This window comes from Lytechinus variegatus, chromosome 6 (genome assembly GCF_018143015.1).
Source record: "Lytechinus variegatus isolate NC3 chromosome 6, Lvar_3.0, whole genome shotgun sequence".
Classification (NCBI taxonomy): Eukaryota; Metazoa; Echinodermata; class Echinoidea; order Temnopleuroida; family Toxopneustidae; genus Lytechinus; species Lytechinus variegatus.
Genome location: NC_054745.1, coordinates 19939174 through 19954508, shown reverse-complemented (window position 1 = coordinate 19954508; position 15335 = coordinate 19939174). Strand labels below are relative to the sequence as shown.

General features: G+C 35.4%; 1 protein-coding gene across 1 annotated transcript in view; it reads left to right on the top strand.

Moving 5' to 3' along the window:
* The window catches only part of LOC121417161 (kinesin-II 95 kDa subunit), a 44930-nt gene extending 30359 nt beyond the window's left edge, over nucleotides 1–14571 (top strand). Inside the window, exons 15-21 of the mRNA XM_041610752.1 lie at nucleotides 18–137; nucleotides 960–1078; nucleotides 7448–7564; nucleotides 9336–9441; nucleotides 11309–11448; nucleotides 11831–11884; nucleotides 13013–14571. Of these exons, the coding sequence (XP_041466686.1) occupies nucleotides 18–137; nucleotides 960–1078; nucleotides 7448–7564; nucleotides 9336–9441; nucleotides 11309–11448; nucleotides 11831–11884; nucleotides 13013–13085 (729 nt within the window). The 3' untranslated portion in view covers nucleotides 13086–14571. The remainder of the gene's footprint in view (nucleotides 1–17; nucleotides 138–959; nucleotides 1079–7447; nucleotides 7565–9335; nucleotides 9442–11308; nucleotides 11449–11830; nucleotides 11885–13012) is intronic.
* The last annotated feature ends 764 nt before the right edge of the window (nucleotides 14572–15335 follow it).

Here is a 15335-nt window from a genome sequence, read left to right as displayed (position 1 = left end):
GTTTCTTTCTTTCATAGAATCGTGAGAGGGAGATGGAGAGGAAATTGAAGGAGCAGGATGATAAAACAGTGGAGATCGAAGGAACGTTTTCATCACTACAACAAGAAGTAGAAGTCAAGACAAAGAAATTGAAAAAGGTGAGTGAGCAAAATTATTATAATACTAATCTCATTTTGATGATCTTCATCAGTGGCCCTCATAGCTCACCAATTTACTATCATTTTCTCATTTCAGACCATCATTAGGATTTGTAGATTGCAAGTGTGTTGAACTATACAGATAAACATCGATAACGTCGATCGGGCGTTTCCATTTTTTATAGCGATTATTTACAAATACAACTTACCTAGCCAATAGTACTTAAATTGGTGTTGTATAAATGGTATAACTTTTGTAATTATGATAATACTTTGTTCTTGTATAGTGCATCACTCTTAGCAAGTTGCATGTCCCTGTGCACTAAAAGTATAGGAAAGTATTAAGTAAGAAGAAAAAAGCTAAATAAGAAGGATGTACAAGTACTCACTATTCAATGTTGGACACTGTTCACTGATGAATAATAAGTGTTGAATAAGTTTCTCCTAAGAGGAACTTTGAACTTCAGTAAGTGCATTCAAATGTTCAAGTCTATTTTGATAGTTTGATTTTCTTAATGAAACTTGTAGTCTGAATAGTCTCGCAGGAGCTTTCTTGCATATTTCCCATTGTTGTGTCGGGATTAGTGAAAGAAAGATGCCGACTGGGACTATGCAGATATACATGTCTCACTCTCTTGAGAGGGCCTAGCCTTAGCCTCACCAAATTAGGATTGTTCCCTAACAAGGCAATTTATCATATACAATGATTGGCTGAGCACTGTCATGTGACAAGTGTTTGTTACACTGATTGAAAGTCACTGTGAAAGATTATGAGGAGTCCCAATAACAAAGGTGTTTTTTGTTTTTCTCTTTATTTTGAAGTTATTTGCCAAGCTTCAGTCATATAAGAGTGATATACAAGATCTGCAAGATGAACATGCTAGAGAAAGACAAGAACTAGAACAGACTCAAAATGAACTCATTAGAGAACTCAAACTCAAGTAAGTCATGGTAGAGAGAGAGAAAGAGAGAAAAACTTGAGTGGACTAAAAATAAACTCTTCAGAGAAGTCAAACTCAAGTAAGTCATAAGAATTTAGAAAGAGAGAGAGGGACAGAGAGAAACTAGAACAGACTAAAAATTAAATTATGGGAGAAATTCAAAAAGTCATAGTAATTAAGAAGGGAGAGAGAATAAGAACATACTCAAAATGAACTCATTGGAGAACTCAAGTAAGTCATGGTAATTAAGGAGGGAGAGAGAGAGAGAACTAGAATAGACTCGAAATGAACTCATTAAGAGAACTCAAATGTAAGTAAGTCATGGTAATTAAGGAACTAGAAAATATTCAAATGAACTCGTATGATAACTCGAGTACGTCTAGATCTGGAAAAAGGAGGTAGCGAGGGAGAGAACTAGAACAAACTCAAAATGAACTCAATAGAGAACTCAAACTCAAGTAAGCCACGGTTATTATGAAAGTGGGGGGGGGCTAGAACAGACTCAAAATGAACTCATTAAAGATGTAGTAGACTTGTTAACTGCAAAAAAAGGGCTTACGGCTGCATTTTTGAGTACAAATGTCCCACTTGGCACAAATGTTCCTTGAGTCAAAAGAAAAAGATTCATCCAAAGAGACACGCTGTATCTATGCAAATAAGCAAGTAATTTGCATAAATTTGCATATTATGTCGATATAATAAAAACAAGTAATTCAGAATAAATATTTCAACAGAACTGCCCTAAAATTTGAAATAAAGACTTAGGGTAAGACAGGGAAGAAAACTGTCATAAAATAATTGGGATATCCTTGTTTATTATTACCTAATTTACATAAATTATGCAAATTATAATTTAAAACAGAGTATTCTTTCAAGAATCCTGAACTGTTTTTATAAATAACAGCAATTAATACAAAATGTCAACATTCTACATGATAGAGAATATATTAGCGAAAACATCGATATGCTTCATGACAGTATTAGTGTCTTAATTTGCTTAGAAAGAGGGCAAATAATGTCAAAATGTATGACGTGATATTGCGCTAAAACGAGACCAAAACATCCTCTATGTCCAGTCACACTCACGAATCGGACAATAAAGCGATCAATGGTATGTCATTCGAGATAACACAATCTCAACACAATAGCTTCCATCGGCTTCTCGTATCGCTTTTGTTGGTGTGTCTGCCACACCGTAATCTGTGATACATACGGGCAAAATGCATTTCGGTATCGGTAAAACACTATTAATTTTTTATTATTTGTTTCTAATTGGTTTCTCTTGGAAAATTTACAGGAGATATTGCTTTGTAGGTTACTGCTTAAATGAAGCTCTGGCACATGAATCATGACGAATGTACCCCACATCAATCCATATTTTAACTTTGTTAAAATTTATGTCTTTTGGAGACCCCGAAGTGGCAAAACTGCATTCCCCCGCAGCATTCTCGCTACTTTACAAAACCAGTTTGACTTGTATTATCGACTTGGAAAAGACAGATGTATGAAACATCAGTGAACATGTTTCCTGAAGAGAGTTTTTTTTTATTATTTAAGCCTATACGTCCACGGGAGCCCTCCGAATTTACTCCATCCTCTCTCTGTATTTCGACACTAAATAAAAAAATATCGTGTTTAAAAACCACCGGCAAGGCAAGTTGCGTTTTTGGTATAATAAAGCAACTTTTATATCTATATTTCATATTTATCTATATTAATGATATTATTAATGTTATTATTATTATTATTATTGTTCTGCAGTTTGTAATAATGTTCTAGCAAAGTAAAGGCTATAACCCAACAGGAGCATGCCTAGGATACCCTTTTCCCTTTTGGTTTTATGTATTCAAAAATAGTTTATTGTCTTTAGAACTCTTAAAAGATTACTTCTCTTTGTATCAGGGGCGGAAATTTCTCCCAAAAGGTAGGGGGACAAGGGTCTGGAAAATTTGACAAGCAAAAAAATGAAACGCTATTACCTAAAAATTAAAGGTCATTTTGACGAAAATATATTTGACAAGCAAAATGTGCTGCGTGTGTTATTCTCGATAGATAGCACCCCCTGGAATTCCGGCAGATGTGACAAAACGAAAAAGAAACGTTACCCAAAAAAATCATTTTGTAGTGCAATCCTTTTTGTTTATTTCCTGTAAAATTTATTGATGTAAATTTGAAAAACGAAAAAGGTTTAATGTAAAATTTTGGTCCCAAGAAATCAAACAAGCTTCAGCCTCTTCCAAGTGCCAAGGCCTCCTCTATATAATGTAGATGCTGCCTTTAATAAGTGCCCTTTTCCAGATGAGGGCTTCATTTAGACGATATTCTAAATATATATTGTCAAAACAAAATAAACGGTTTTTTGGCAACTTCGACAGGCCACCGTCACGTACACGAACTTATATCATGAGAAATAAAACAATGCCTTCTATGTTTTTTTTTTCAAGAGGAGAACGCAAAGAGGCTTTACTGTGTGTAGTAGAAACAGTGGCGTAACTACGGGGGCTAACAATCGGCTGGCCAAAAAAAGGGGGAAAGGAAGAAAAAGCGGGAGAAAGGAAGAAAAACGTAGTGGGGTAAGAAGAAATTATATTCATTATAAAATGTTATATTATATTATAATTATGTTATATTACATGAAAAAGCATTTTTTTCAAACTTTATGAAACATTATTTGCTCACAGGGCCTATGACTTTATTGTTCCCGGTGCTGGCATATACCGTTTAAAGAGATAAATAATCCTGATGTACTAAAACCTCCTGTTTTCAAATCAATACTGTACACCAAATACATTACCTCGCAATTCGAGTCATAATTTTTTCGTGTAGTGACATTTGCTATTTTTTATGACTACTTAAATTGATTGCCCTATTTAAGGTCTAATATAAATCATTTCCTGTCCGTGCTAACGTTCGCATTAGTTATTTGGTGAGATGTCTACTCTTCAATGAATTTCTAAAATCAGTCCTTAAAATGTCTAGTTTTCTGATCTCAATATAAAAAATTTTCAGCTCGCGCTTCGCGCTCGCATCATTTGGTTAATGAAATACGTACAGTCTTAGTGAATTCCTGCAAACAAACAAGACTTAGAATGCCCCTCTTTAGGTCTGAATTTCCGAAATTTTCAGCTCGCGCTTCGCACTCGCAGTATTTGATTAGTGAGATGCGTATGATAATCATGATTACCATGTCTCCAAAAAATGCTTAATGTGTTTATATGTAATTGTAACAAACTCAACAAAGGTTGGTACTAGCATTAGATAACTTTGCTGAGATATGTATAATCTTAATGGATTCCTAAAATATATTCACCATTTTGGGTCAATATATACAAAAATTTCAGCTCGCGCTTCGCATTGTATAGCGAGGCAGGTTATCATGATTACAAAAAAATTGCTTATAATGTCCCTTTTTAGGTCTGAATATCAAAAATGTTCAGCTCGCGCTTCGTGCTCACATTATTCAATCAGTGAGATACAAATCCGTTTAATAGCACTGCTTGTCCCTAAAATGTTTCTATTAGGTCAGTATACCTAAAAACTTAGCGCGCTTCGCTCCCTAAGTGACTCGATTTTTTTGCTGGTGCCCCCCCCCCCCATTGCCGTGGCCCACGGTACGTCACTGAGAAGAAATTGGGCTCTCAAAATATTTAAATTCAACATAGAGTGGAATCAATAAAGGGCCGTGTGGCTGTTCTTCACTTTACCACAGCTCCTCTACATGTCAATTGAAGATTATTTTCTCCTCAATCTATTCCAAGGTATCAATACAAACAAAAGTAATCTTTTAAGAGTTCTAAAGACAATAAACTATTTTTAAATACATAAAACCAAAAAGGGAAAGGGTATCCTAGGCATGCTCCTGTTGGGTTATAGCCTTTACTGTGCTAGAGCACTATTACAAACGGCCGAACAATAATAGTAATAATAATTATAACAATAATAATATTAATAATAATTATAATAACAATAATACTATTAATAATAATTATAATAATATCAATAATGATGAATGTAAATATAAAGATATAGATATAAAAGTTGCTTTATTATAACAAAAAAAAACGCAATTTGCCTTGCCGATGGCTTTAAAACAAGATCTTTTTTGTATTTAAAGTCGAAATACGGAGAGGGGATGGGGTAAATTCGAAAGGCTCCCGTTGGCTTAAATAATCAAAAATATTTTTTTTTCAGGAATCATGTTGTCTGATGTCTCATACATCTGTGTTTTCCAAGTAGATAATACAAGTCAAACTGGTTTTGTAAAGTAGCGGGAATGCCGGGGAGATGCAGTTTTGCCACTTTGGGGTCTCCAAAAGATATATATTTTAACAAAGTTAAAATGTGGATTGAGGTAGGTTACATTCGTCAGGATTCATGTGCCATAGCTTCATTTAAGCAGTAACCTGCAAAGCAATGTCTCCTGTAAATTTTCCAAGAGAAACAAATAAAACAAAATTAATAGTGTTTTACCGATACCGAAATGCATTTTGCCCGTGTGTATCACAGATTACGATGTGGCAGACACACCAACAAAAGCGATACGAGAAGCCGATGGAAGCTATTGTGTTGAGATTGTGTTATCTCGAATGACATACCATTGATCGCTTTATTGTCCGATTCGTGAGTGTGACTGTGACATAGAGGATGTTTTGGTCTCGTTTTAGCGCAATATCACGTCATACATTTTGACATATTTGCCCTCTTTCTAAGCAAATTAAGACACTAATACTGTCATGAAACATATCGATGTTTTCGCTAATATATTCTCTTTCATGCAGAATGTTGACATTTCGTATTAATTGCCGTTATTTCTAAAACAGTTCAGGATTCTTGAAAAAATACTCTTTTTTAAATTATAATTTGCATAATATATGTAAATTAGGTAATAATAAACAAGGATAGCCCAATTATTTTATGACAGTTTTCTTCCCTGTCTTACCCTAAGTCTTTATTTCCAATTTTAGGGCAGTTCTGGTGAAATATTTATTCTGAATTACTTGTTTTTCCTATATTGACATAATATGCAAATTTATGCAAATTACTTGCTTATTTGCATAGATACAGCGTGTCTCTTTGGATGAATCTTTTTCTTTTGACTCAAGGAACATTTGTGCCAAGTGGGACATTTGTACTCAAAAATGCAGCGTTCAACCTCTTAACAAGTCTACTAATGGTAAACTCAAGTAAGTAATGTTAATTAAGACAGTAAAGTAGAGTGAGAGGGAGAGAGAGGGAGATAACTAGAACAAACTCAAGATGAAATCATTAGAGAACTTAAACTCATGACGAAAACCACCATTTGAGAACACTACAGTTTCCCTCAATCAATTCTCTTTAAGTATGACAAACCCTACTGCCCCAAGCAAGCAAGTATCAAAACACCTGAGCGTGGTCCCTGCAAAGCATGCCACCATGGTTATTCACTTTTCTTATTCGAGGTAGATTTTCTTGGTTCGAAATTGAAAATGGACTAACATTGAATTTCTGAATACATACAGTACAATATGCCTTTGAAAACATAATTAAATATTGAACACAATAATTTCATTCTGAAGGTCCTACTACAGGCAGAGAAGTCTTATGTAATAGCACAGCTGTTGTTTATCATTTCGTCCTTGGCTCAACGCTCGTAATCTGGCCTGTGGAGGTGAAATTGAAACAGCGCGGATTACCTGGCCAAGCGGGGTTGATCAGGCGGGTGTTTCATAAAGCTGTTCGTAAGTTAAGAGCGACTGGTGATCCTGTCTTTCGGTAAATGGTACACACCATTGGCGATGATCACCTGTTGTTCTTAAAGTCGCTTGTAACTTACGAACTGCTTTATGAAACGTCCCCCTGGGCTTGGAAATGATTTTTGAGATTTTCAAATGCAAATTTGGGTAAGATACTGCAGTTTGCAATCTGAACTGCGGTCTTTCTCCAAACGGGGGTTTGACATAATGTCAAGTAAGTCATAATAGAGAGTGAGAGGGAGAAAGAGAGAATAACTAGAACACACTCAAGATGAACAGGTAAGAGAACTTAAACTCAAGTAAGAAATCAGAATTAAGGAAGGGGAGAGAAAATGAGAGTGAATGAAAGAGATATACATGTAGAGAGAAAGAGAGAGAGGGATATTATATTAAGTCAGGAAGCTAAGTAAGTTGGTATTTTTTTCATGTACATGCAGTGAGGTGTAGATTCCACCACCATTTTATCTAGTGAGAAAAAATCTGTACAAAAGAAAATACAAATTGAATGAAAAATATAGTTATTTTAGATAGTTATGTTTGAATAATTATTGACAAAAAATGAGCTCTGAATGTTAAAAAAGCCTGTTTCATCAATTATTTTCATGATTTTTTTTGTTCTATTTTTTTTAATGAACAGGAAGCTGATTGCTGATAATTTCATCCCATTGGAAGAGAGAACAAAGATCACAACAAGAGCTGTGTTTGATGAAGAGAGTGAAGAATGGTTACTCACCCCACTAGCAAAGGCTGAAGGGTATGTACTCTATAGATCTTTATGTTGGAACATTGATAACATTCTTCTTTTACTTACCCCATTAGCAAAGGCTGAAGGGTATGTACTCTATAGATCTTTATGTTGGAACATTGATAACATTCTTCTTTTACTTACCCCATTAGCAAAGGCTGAAGGGTATGTACTCTATAGATCTTTATGTCTGAAAATGTAGAATATTCTTTGTTTAGACAGAAAACTAGAATGGTTACTCACCCCATGAGCAAAGGCTGAGGGGTATGTACTCTATAGATCTCTATGTTGGAACATTGATAACATTCTTCTTTTACTCACCCCATTAGCAAAGCCTGAAGGGTATGTACTCTATAGAACTTTATGTCTGAAAATGTATAATATTCTTTGTTTAGACAGAAAACTAGAATGGTTACTGTCCCCATTAGCAAAGGCTGAAGTACTCTATATAAAGATCTTTATGTTGGAACATTGATAACATTCTTCTTTTACTGACCCAGAGCTGCCAACCTGAGCAAGAACATTTTCAGTATTTTCAAGGCTGAAAATCAGTATTTTGGCGAGGAAATCAGTATTTTCAAAGAAATACCATAGGACAACACATAAAAATGAAACTTTAGAAATCAGTAGTTTGCATGAAACCATCAGTATTTTTCTCATTTTTCAGTACTAAATACGGAAAATCCGTACTACTTGGCAGCTCTGCGACCCCATTAGCAGAAGGCTGAATGTGTGTATCCTACATGTATCTTTCTGTTTGAAAATTAATAACTTTCTTTTAGACAGAATATTAAGATGGTTTCGAACACCACTTGCAAAGGCTGAAGTGTGTGTCATATGTATGCTCGAAAATTGATAACATTCTTATTGAAGCCGTTGTATAAGAATGGTCACTATAAAACCAAATAGCAAAGGCTGAAGGGTGCATGTCCTATGCAGATCTTTTGTGTTTAAAAAGTGGTAACTGTCTTCCTTGAGGCAGAGTATAGGAATGGTTATTTACCACATTAGCAAAGGCTATTAAATAAGTTGGTAACTTTCTTTTTTTTAACCAGAAAACTAGAATGGTAACTGACCTCATTAGCAAAGGCTGAATGGTATGTCCTTAAGATCTTTGTGTAGAAAATTGGCAACTTTCTTTTCTGTGAAATGGAAGTTAAGAATCAGTACTGACCCCTCTCCTGTTACAAGGAAAGTTGTTGGATAATGCCGAAATAACATTTGAAACATAGATGTGGTAACTGTTATTCCTTATTGGTGACGTAACACAAAGGTTGGCGATTAATTGTACGCTTGACTTTCACAATTGCATGTTTTTTAGTCAATGATAAATAAAACCCAAAATGTTATATGATGATTGCTAAGCTTTGTGCTATTGTTCCCTGGAGAGTGTTTTATGAAAGGACCATTTCAGGTGTTTTCCCCACCAAGTGGGTGTTTCATAAAGCTGTTTGTAAGTTAAGAGCGACTTGAAGAACGACTGGTGATCCTGACACGCTAAACCATATCGCCAATGAATGATTGGGTGTATACCATTTACCACAAATAAAGATCACCAGTCGTTCTTAAAGTCGCTCTTAACTTACGAACATCTTTATGAAACGGCTCCTAGTTTATCATAGTCAGACATATCTCCTCCTCGACCAATCAAACCAAGGCAATTTGTTAGACTTAACAACTTATAAGATGACAAATGTTGATGAAACATTTCATTAAAGTCTACTGGCAGCTTGGAATAATACAGCTTAACCTCAATTTGTTTCTCCCATTTTGGTTTCAGACCTCAACAGATGGCAAAGAGACCAATATCGGCAGTGGGCAACCGCCGACCCATCGCTGACTATGCTCGTATGGCAGCTCAGATGGGAGGAAATCCAAGATATAAGGTAGGGGATCTGCGTCTTCAACCTAGAACTATTTACCAGATCATGGCTGGGAATCGAATCCATGTCCCTCAGATTGAAAGACGAGAGTCCTAACCACTAGACCATGAGGCCCCCACAGGCAACTTCTGCATTTTTGGCTAGTTCCTTCAGCTTCTGTCTTAACCCTGAATAGACTGGGCTATTTCGACGCCTAAGAAGACGGGGGGGAGTTGATTCAGCCCCCCCCTTACGATCTCGGTTGTCGATGTCGCGATCGCGACAAAAATTGGCACGCACATTCCCCATGGCATTATCTACAAAACTATGATATCAAATTCTGCGAAAAATCTCATTGCTCATTAATTATGCTAATTTATGCGTAAAATCATAACTCTGCTCTAATTAATAAAATAATGCCCCTAAAATGCTAATTTTTGTTTAACATACTCAAGATAGGCATCTGATGAAATTTATTTTAAAAAAGTCAACATCACATTTATTTTCTTATGTATTCTATTATTTTCTAAATTTTTTATGTATTTCTTTGTTTTCCGACTTTTTGATTTTTATTGTTTTTTCAATGGAAATTGTCAGGGACTTTATTTTGACCATAAAAAAGATAAAATAAATTGATTTTAAGCAGTAAAAGGAAAAATAATGATACATTTATGAATTTTGGCTAAAAACACTATTTGCATTGGATTTGTACACAAATTCACGTTTTTTTTTAGTAATTTTGGGTCTGCATGCATTTACGAAATGTTGCGTAATTTCGGAACCGCGTACCCGGGGGTCACAATTTTGATCTCAAAAGTTGCGCGAGACTTAAAAGTAAAAAGTCAGTGAGCGACACGGGCAAAAAATTTATCGCAAAAAATGTCGAGGGGGGGGGCTGAATCAGCTCCCCCCCCGTATTTTTAGGGTTAAGCCCTGCGCACACTATGCGATTCATTGCAATGCAATTTTTCAAGAAATCACATTTTGCATGAGATATGAAAGTTCCAAGAAGTGAAATAATTTCATTCAAAGTTTGGTATAATGTTAGGATTACTAAAGTCATATTTTTAAGCCCTGTTGTTGCATGACGTCATTACGATTTGGATTCAAATTTGTTTTTATTCCTACAGGAAGGCTCGCCCTGGAGTGAATTTTGATTTCATTAGTAGTACCACTATTCGGAACTCTGATCCATAAGATTTTATCAGCTGGAATGTTCATACCAAATGTTAAAACAATTTATTTGTAATTCGGATTGCAATGAATTGTGAATGCATAGTGTGAGCTGGGCTTAAAATAATTTAGAACAGGAGGGTGTTTCACAAAGATTTAAGTATAACTTAAGTCGCACTTAATGCCGACGCGTAAATGATATGCAACGCGCGATCTTATTCTTAGATTGGCAGTAAAGCGCGTCCTCATGGCACGATCTGACCAATGTGGTCAAGCCTTTCATAACGTACGCAACTTGGCATTTAAGTGCGACTCTAAGTCATACTTAAATCTTTGTGAAACACCCCCCTGTTGATATTGGCTCGTATTCTGAAGTCGGGTTTAACTTAAACTCAGGTTTAAAGTTGTGGTTTAAGTATGGATAGCCAATCGTTACATAAATCTCTAGCGGTAGAGATATCATATTTCAGCTCATTTTGCTCTTTAATCATTCATAATTGTCTATGAAGAATAAATAGATTATTGTCTTCACCAGCGATGAATCAGGAAAGCGCAGTAAACATAAGAAACGTTCAACTTAATAAAAAAAATGATACCTATGGCTTCCCATACTTAAACTACAACTTTAAACCCGAGTTTAAGTTAAACCTGACTTCAGAATATGGGCCATACTAATTAAGAAAATGTTATCATCATTTGTGCTATCTTTTCTTGGTAGGCAGAGAACATTCTTGCTGTTGACCTTGACATGCCGAACAGGACGACACGAGACTATGAGGGTCCGTCAGTAGCACCGAGGGTTCAGGCTGCATTGGATGCAGCCCTACAAGATGAAGATGATCTTGATCTAGAAGTACAGTAAGTATTAAAGAAGATTAAATGAGAGAGGGAGATTCAAATCAATTTATTTATGAGGAAACAATCAAATGAGAAGACATACTCATTGTAAAATGTGAAGATCAAATACCCTAGGAAAGCCAGTTCCATGAAAAGTAAGAATATCCATAACATTGAAATACAGCAAATAAATACAGTGAATAAAACATAAAGATGATCTTGATCTAGACATACATTCAGTATAAAATGTGCAATCCCTCATTAAATGGCAAAGTCATTCAGTTTCATTGTTGTAAGTTAGTTATTGTTATGAGGCCTATGTTCATTCCAAAGATTCCCAACTAGGAATACCACCATTTTTCATAGAAGGTTATAGCGAGTGTTTATTTTCTTTTTCTTCCAGACCTGAAGTTTTCAAGGCCAAGACGAAGCTGAAGAAAGACAAAGTCAGATCAAAGTAAGCTATCTTTTTTTTTTATTTATAAGCAGGATTTAAATATTCATGGATCAGGGGACTGTTTCTGAATTGGGAAATAACAGATGTTTTATTCATGAAATCAAAACATAGCTGAAAGTCTCAATTGCAATGATTTTTTTTAAAGGACAAGTCCACTCCAACAAAAACTTTATTTGAATAAAAAGAGAAAAATTCAACAAGCATAACACTGAAAATTTCATCAAAATTGGTTGTAAAATAAGAAAGTTATGACATTTTAAAGTTTCGCTTCATTTAAAAAAACAGTTATATGAACGAGCCAGTTACATCCAAATGAGAGAGTCGATGATGTCACTCACTCACTATTTCTTTTGTTTTTTATTGTTTGAAATATGAAATATTTTGATTTTCTCGTCATTGTCATGTGAAATGAAGTTTCATTCCTCCCTGAACACTTGGCACTGTATTCCTTTGTTTTAACATTTTGTGCTTCAGGCAAGGAGGTCCTAATAATCAAATTCGTAAAAATTGAAATATTGTATAATTCAAACAATAAAAAAGAAAAGAAATAGTGAGTGAGTGACATCATCGACTCTCTCAGTTGGATGTAACCGGCTCGTTCATACAACTATTTTGTTAGAAATAAGCGAAACTTTGAAATGTCATAACTTTCTTATTTTACATCCGATTTTGATGAAATCTTCAGCATTGTGCTTGTCTGATTTTTCTCTATTGATTCAAATCAACATTTTTCTGAGGTGGACATCATCCAGTTAGTACCAGAATTGACTTCTTCTACATGTACTCTAATAATAGCAGTTTGCTTTTGTATATTGCCTATCGTATCACCATAATGATGAAGTCTGTACGGATTATGTGATAAATCTGGCTGTTTGATTTATTAATACATAAATAATAATATCTAATAAAACAAAATGAAATAAATTAAAATAAGGCCTACGGATAAACTGTGCATTGATATGCTGCTCTAGCAAAAGGGTATTTACAAATTTCATGAAATGAATCAAAAGTTCTTGGTAATTCTATTTTCAATTTGAAAGTTCTGAGTAATTTTATTTTTCCCTTCAACTGCAATATGCATGTAACTGAATTTTCCTTTAATGATGTTTTTTTTCTTTTAATTTGTAGGCATAAAGCAGTGAGTAAACCAGGCTCAAATTCACAGTTATACCCACAAGCAAGAGGTCTGATCCAGAAATAATATTACCAACAGTGTCTTCATTTCTTATCAAGATACTACCTTATTGTGTCAAGAAAGGCATATCTCCTCATCTTCAAAGCCTTCAATATGAGTTTAGAGTACTGTGTCTTTATATTCATCATTTCATATCAAGAAGGTTGTATCTCCTCTCGCTCTATTTAAGTCTAAATTAAATCCTTGTACTATCGGGTCTTCACACTTCACTAGCTGACAAAAGGAAGCGACAAATTAAAAAAAAGAAGTTTTTGATGTGTTGATGTTTTAAAACCTTTTCTTTTAACTCCAGGCTGAGTTTCATAAAAAAAGACACTGATCCTATTTTAATATATGACTGTTTAACCACCATGCTATTGTATTGTCATCTAAATGTATGCATGCAACGGTACAAATGACAGACACATTTTCCCTTTAACTGGAAATAACAGGAAATTTCACTTTAATGTTACTTCCTTCCTTTTGTCAAAGTAGACTGATGTGCTACATTGCATTGGTAGATTCATAAAGGTGATATCGCACCTGGCTCTCTATAACCCAAAGTTTTAGGTTTGAATTTAGACCATGGACTAGCACAGATTTAGTCAATTTTTGCTTTTTTTCTAATTTTCCATGGTCTTGATTCAATAATCTTTGTCATTTCCACCCCTTTGTGATTTGATGTGTGTCTTAACCCTATCTAGGGGCCAGGGGGGGGGCTCAACGATTTGCGCAATATTTTTGCTGCACGAAATTTTTTGACAGCGCCGCTCGCTGACTTTTTACTTTCAAGTCTTGCGCAACTTTTGAGACCAATTTTGCGCAACCCGCATGCCAATTCTTGGCGCGATTGCGCTGTCGACAGCTGAGATCTCAAGGGGGGGCATGGGAAGACCCCCCCTCCCCCGGGCCATATGAACTCCCAAAATACCCTGGCCTAGATGGGGTTTATACTGATCATTTGTACAAAAGGTTGTGTCTTTTGTCGTAGTCTTTGAACTCTAAAACCCCACCCCCCTGAGTTTGGCAAGTGTCTTCAATAGTTCTCATCAAAGATGGGACCTTTTTGAGTCAAGAAAGCCATCTTTCATATGCCGTCATTATATGCCTAATTTGTGATTTTAATGATTTTGTAAAAGTATTCTTTACATGTAGGTTGTGAGTTGAGTATTGTGTTCTCTATGTGGATTTTCAAAATCTTCTATGTTATCTGTGATAATTATGAGGGTACATGTAGCATTTCATGTAATGTGTTTGTATCAAATACGCAACATATCTTGTGACGAGCACGAATTTCCATTCAGTGTTTGAAAATAAGAATGACCCTAGTTCACCTCTTGGCTTTTACACGAGCGGAACACGTGATATTGTTGCCTATACATGAGCGGCTCATGTTTAGTCTACATCACAAAATTCCACCAAGAAGTTTCCCCATTATGATTGGAGCGTTGTGGCCCAGTGGATAAGTCTTCTGACTTTGAAACAGAGGGTCGTGGGTTCGAATCCCAGCCACGGCGTAATTTCCTTCAGCAAGAAATTTATCCACACTGTGCTGCACTCGACCCAGGTGAGGTGAATGGGTACCCGGTAGGATTAATTCCTTGAATGCATGAGCGCTGAGAGGCAGCTTGAGCTAAAGCCGGGGTAATGATAATAATTAAATAAAAAACGCGCCTCGGAATAGAATATTTCTAGATAGATGGCGCTATATAAATGCCTATTATTATTATTATTGCTCATTCGACAAAGCAAAAATGATTTAATTTGTCTCGATTTGAATACTTAAAATCAACACTGATGAGCATGGCTCATTGTTATAAACATATGAATTACATGGAAATGCCCCTTTTTTCTTGTCTTTTTTCTTTCACCCCCCCCCCCCTCAGTTTTCCATTTTTCTTGAGCCCTTTCCAACAGTATTGCACATGTGTAATTCAAAACAATGCAGGGATGTGTCCTAACTCTACAAATAATATAAAACCTGATTTTTAGCTTAGTCCCAAATCATGCGCATCCTGGATACCCGCTTACAAAGACTTGGATTTGATCCGATCAGTCGCAACTATGGAAAGCCAACAACGTCAACATCTAAAATACATTTTTGTTCAAAATAATTTCTAGAAATTACTTATTTTCATACATTTACTGTTTTCTTGACAATTCAGTATGCTTCTCTTTGTTTTCAAAGGACATACTTGAAAGTGATTGGATCAATCGTAATTCTTTGTAAGACCAGGCCAAGGACTTGCGCTTGATTTTCAAAGTTGTATTTAAAAG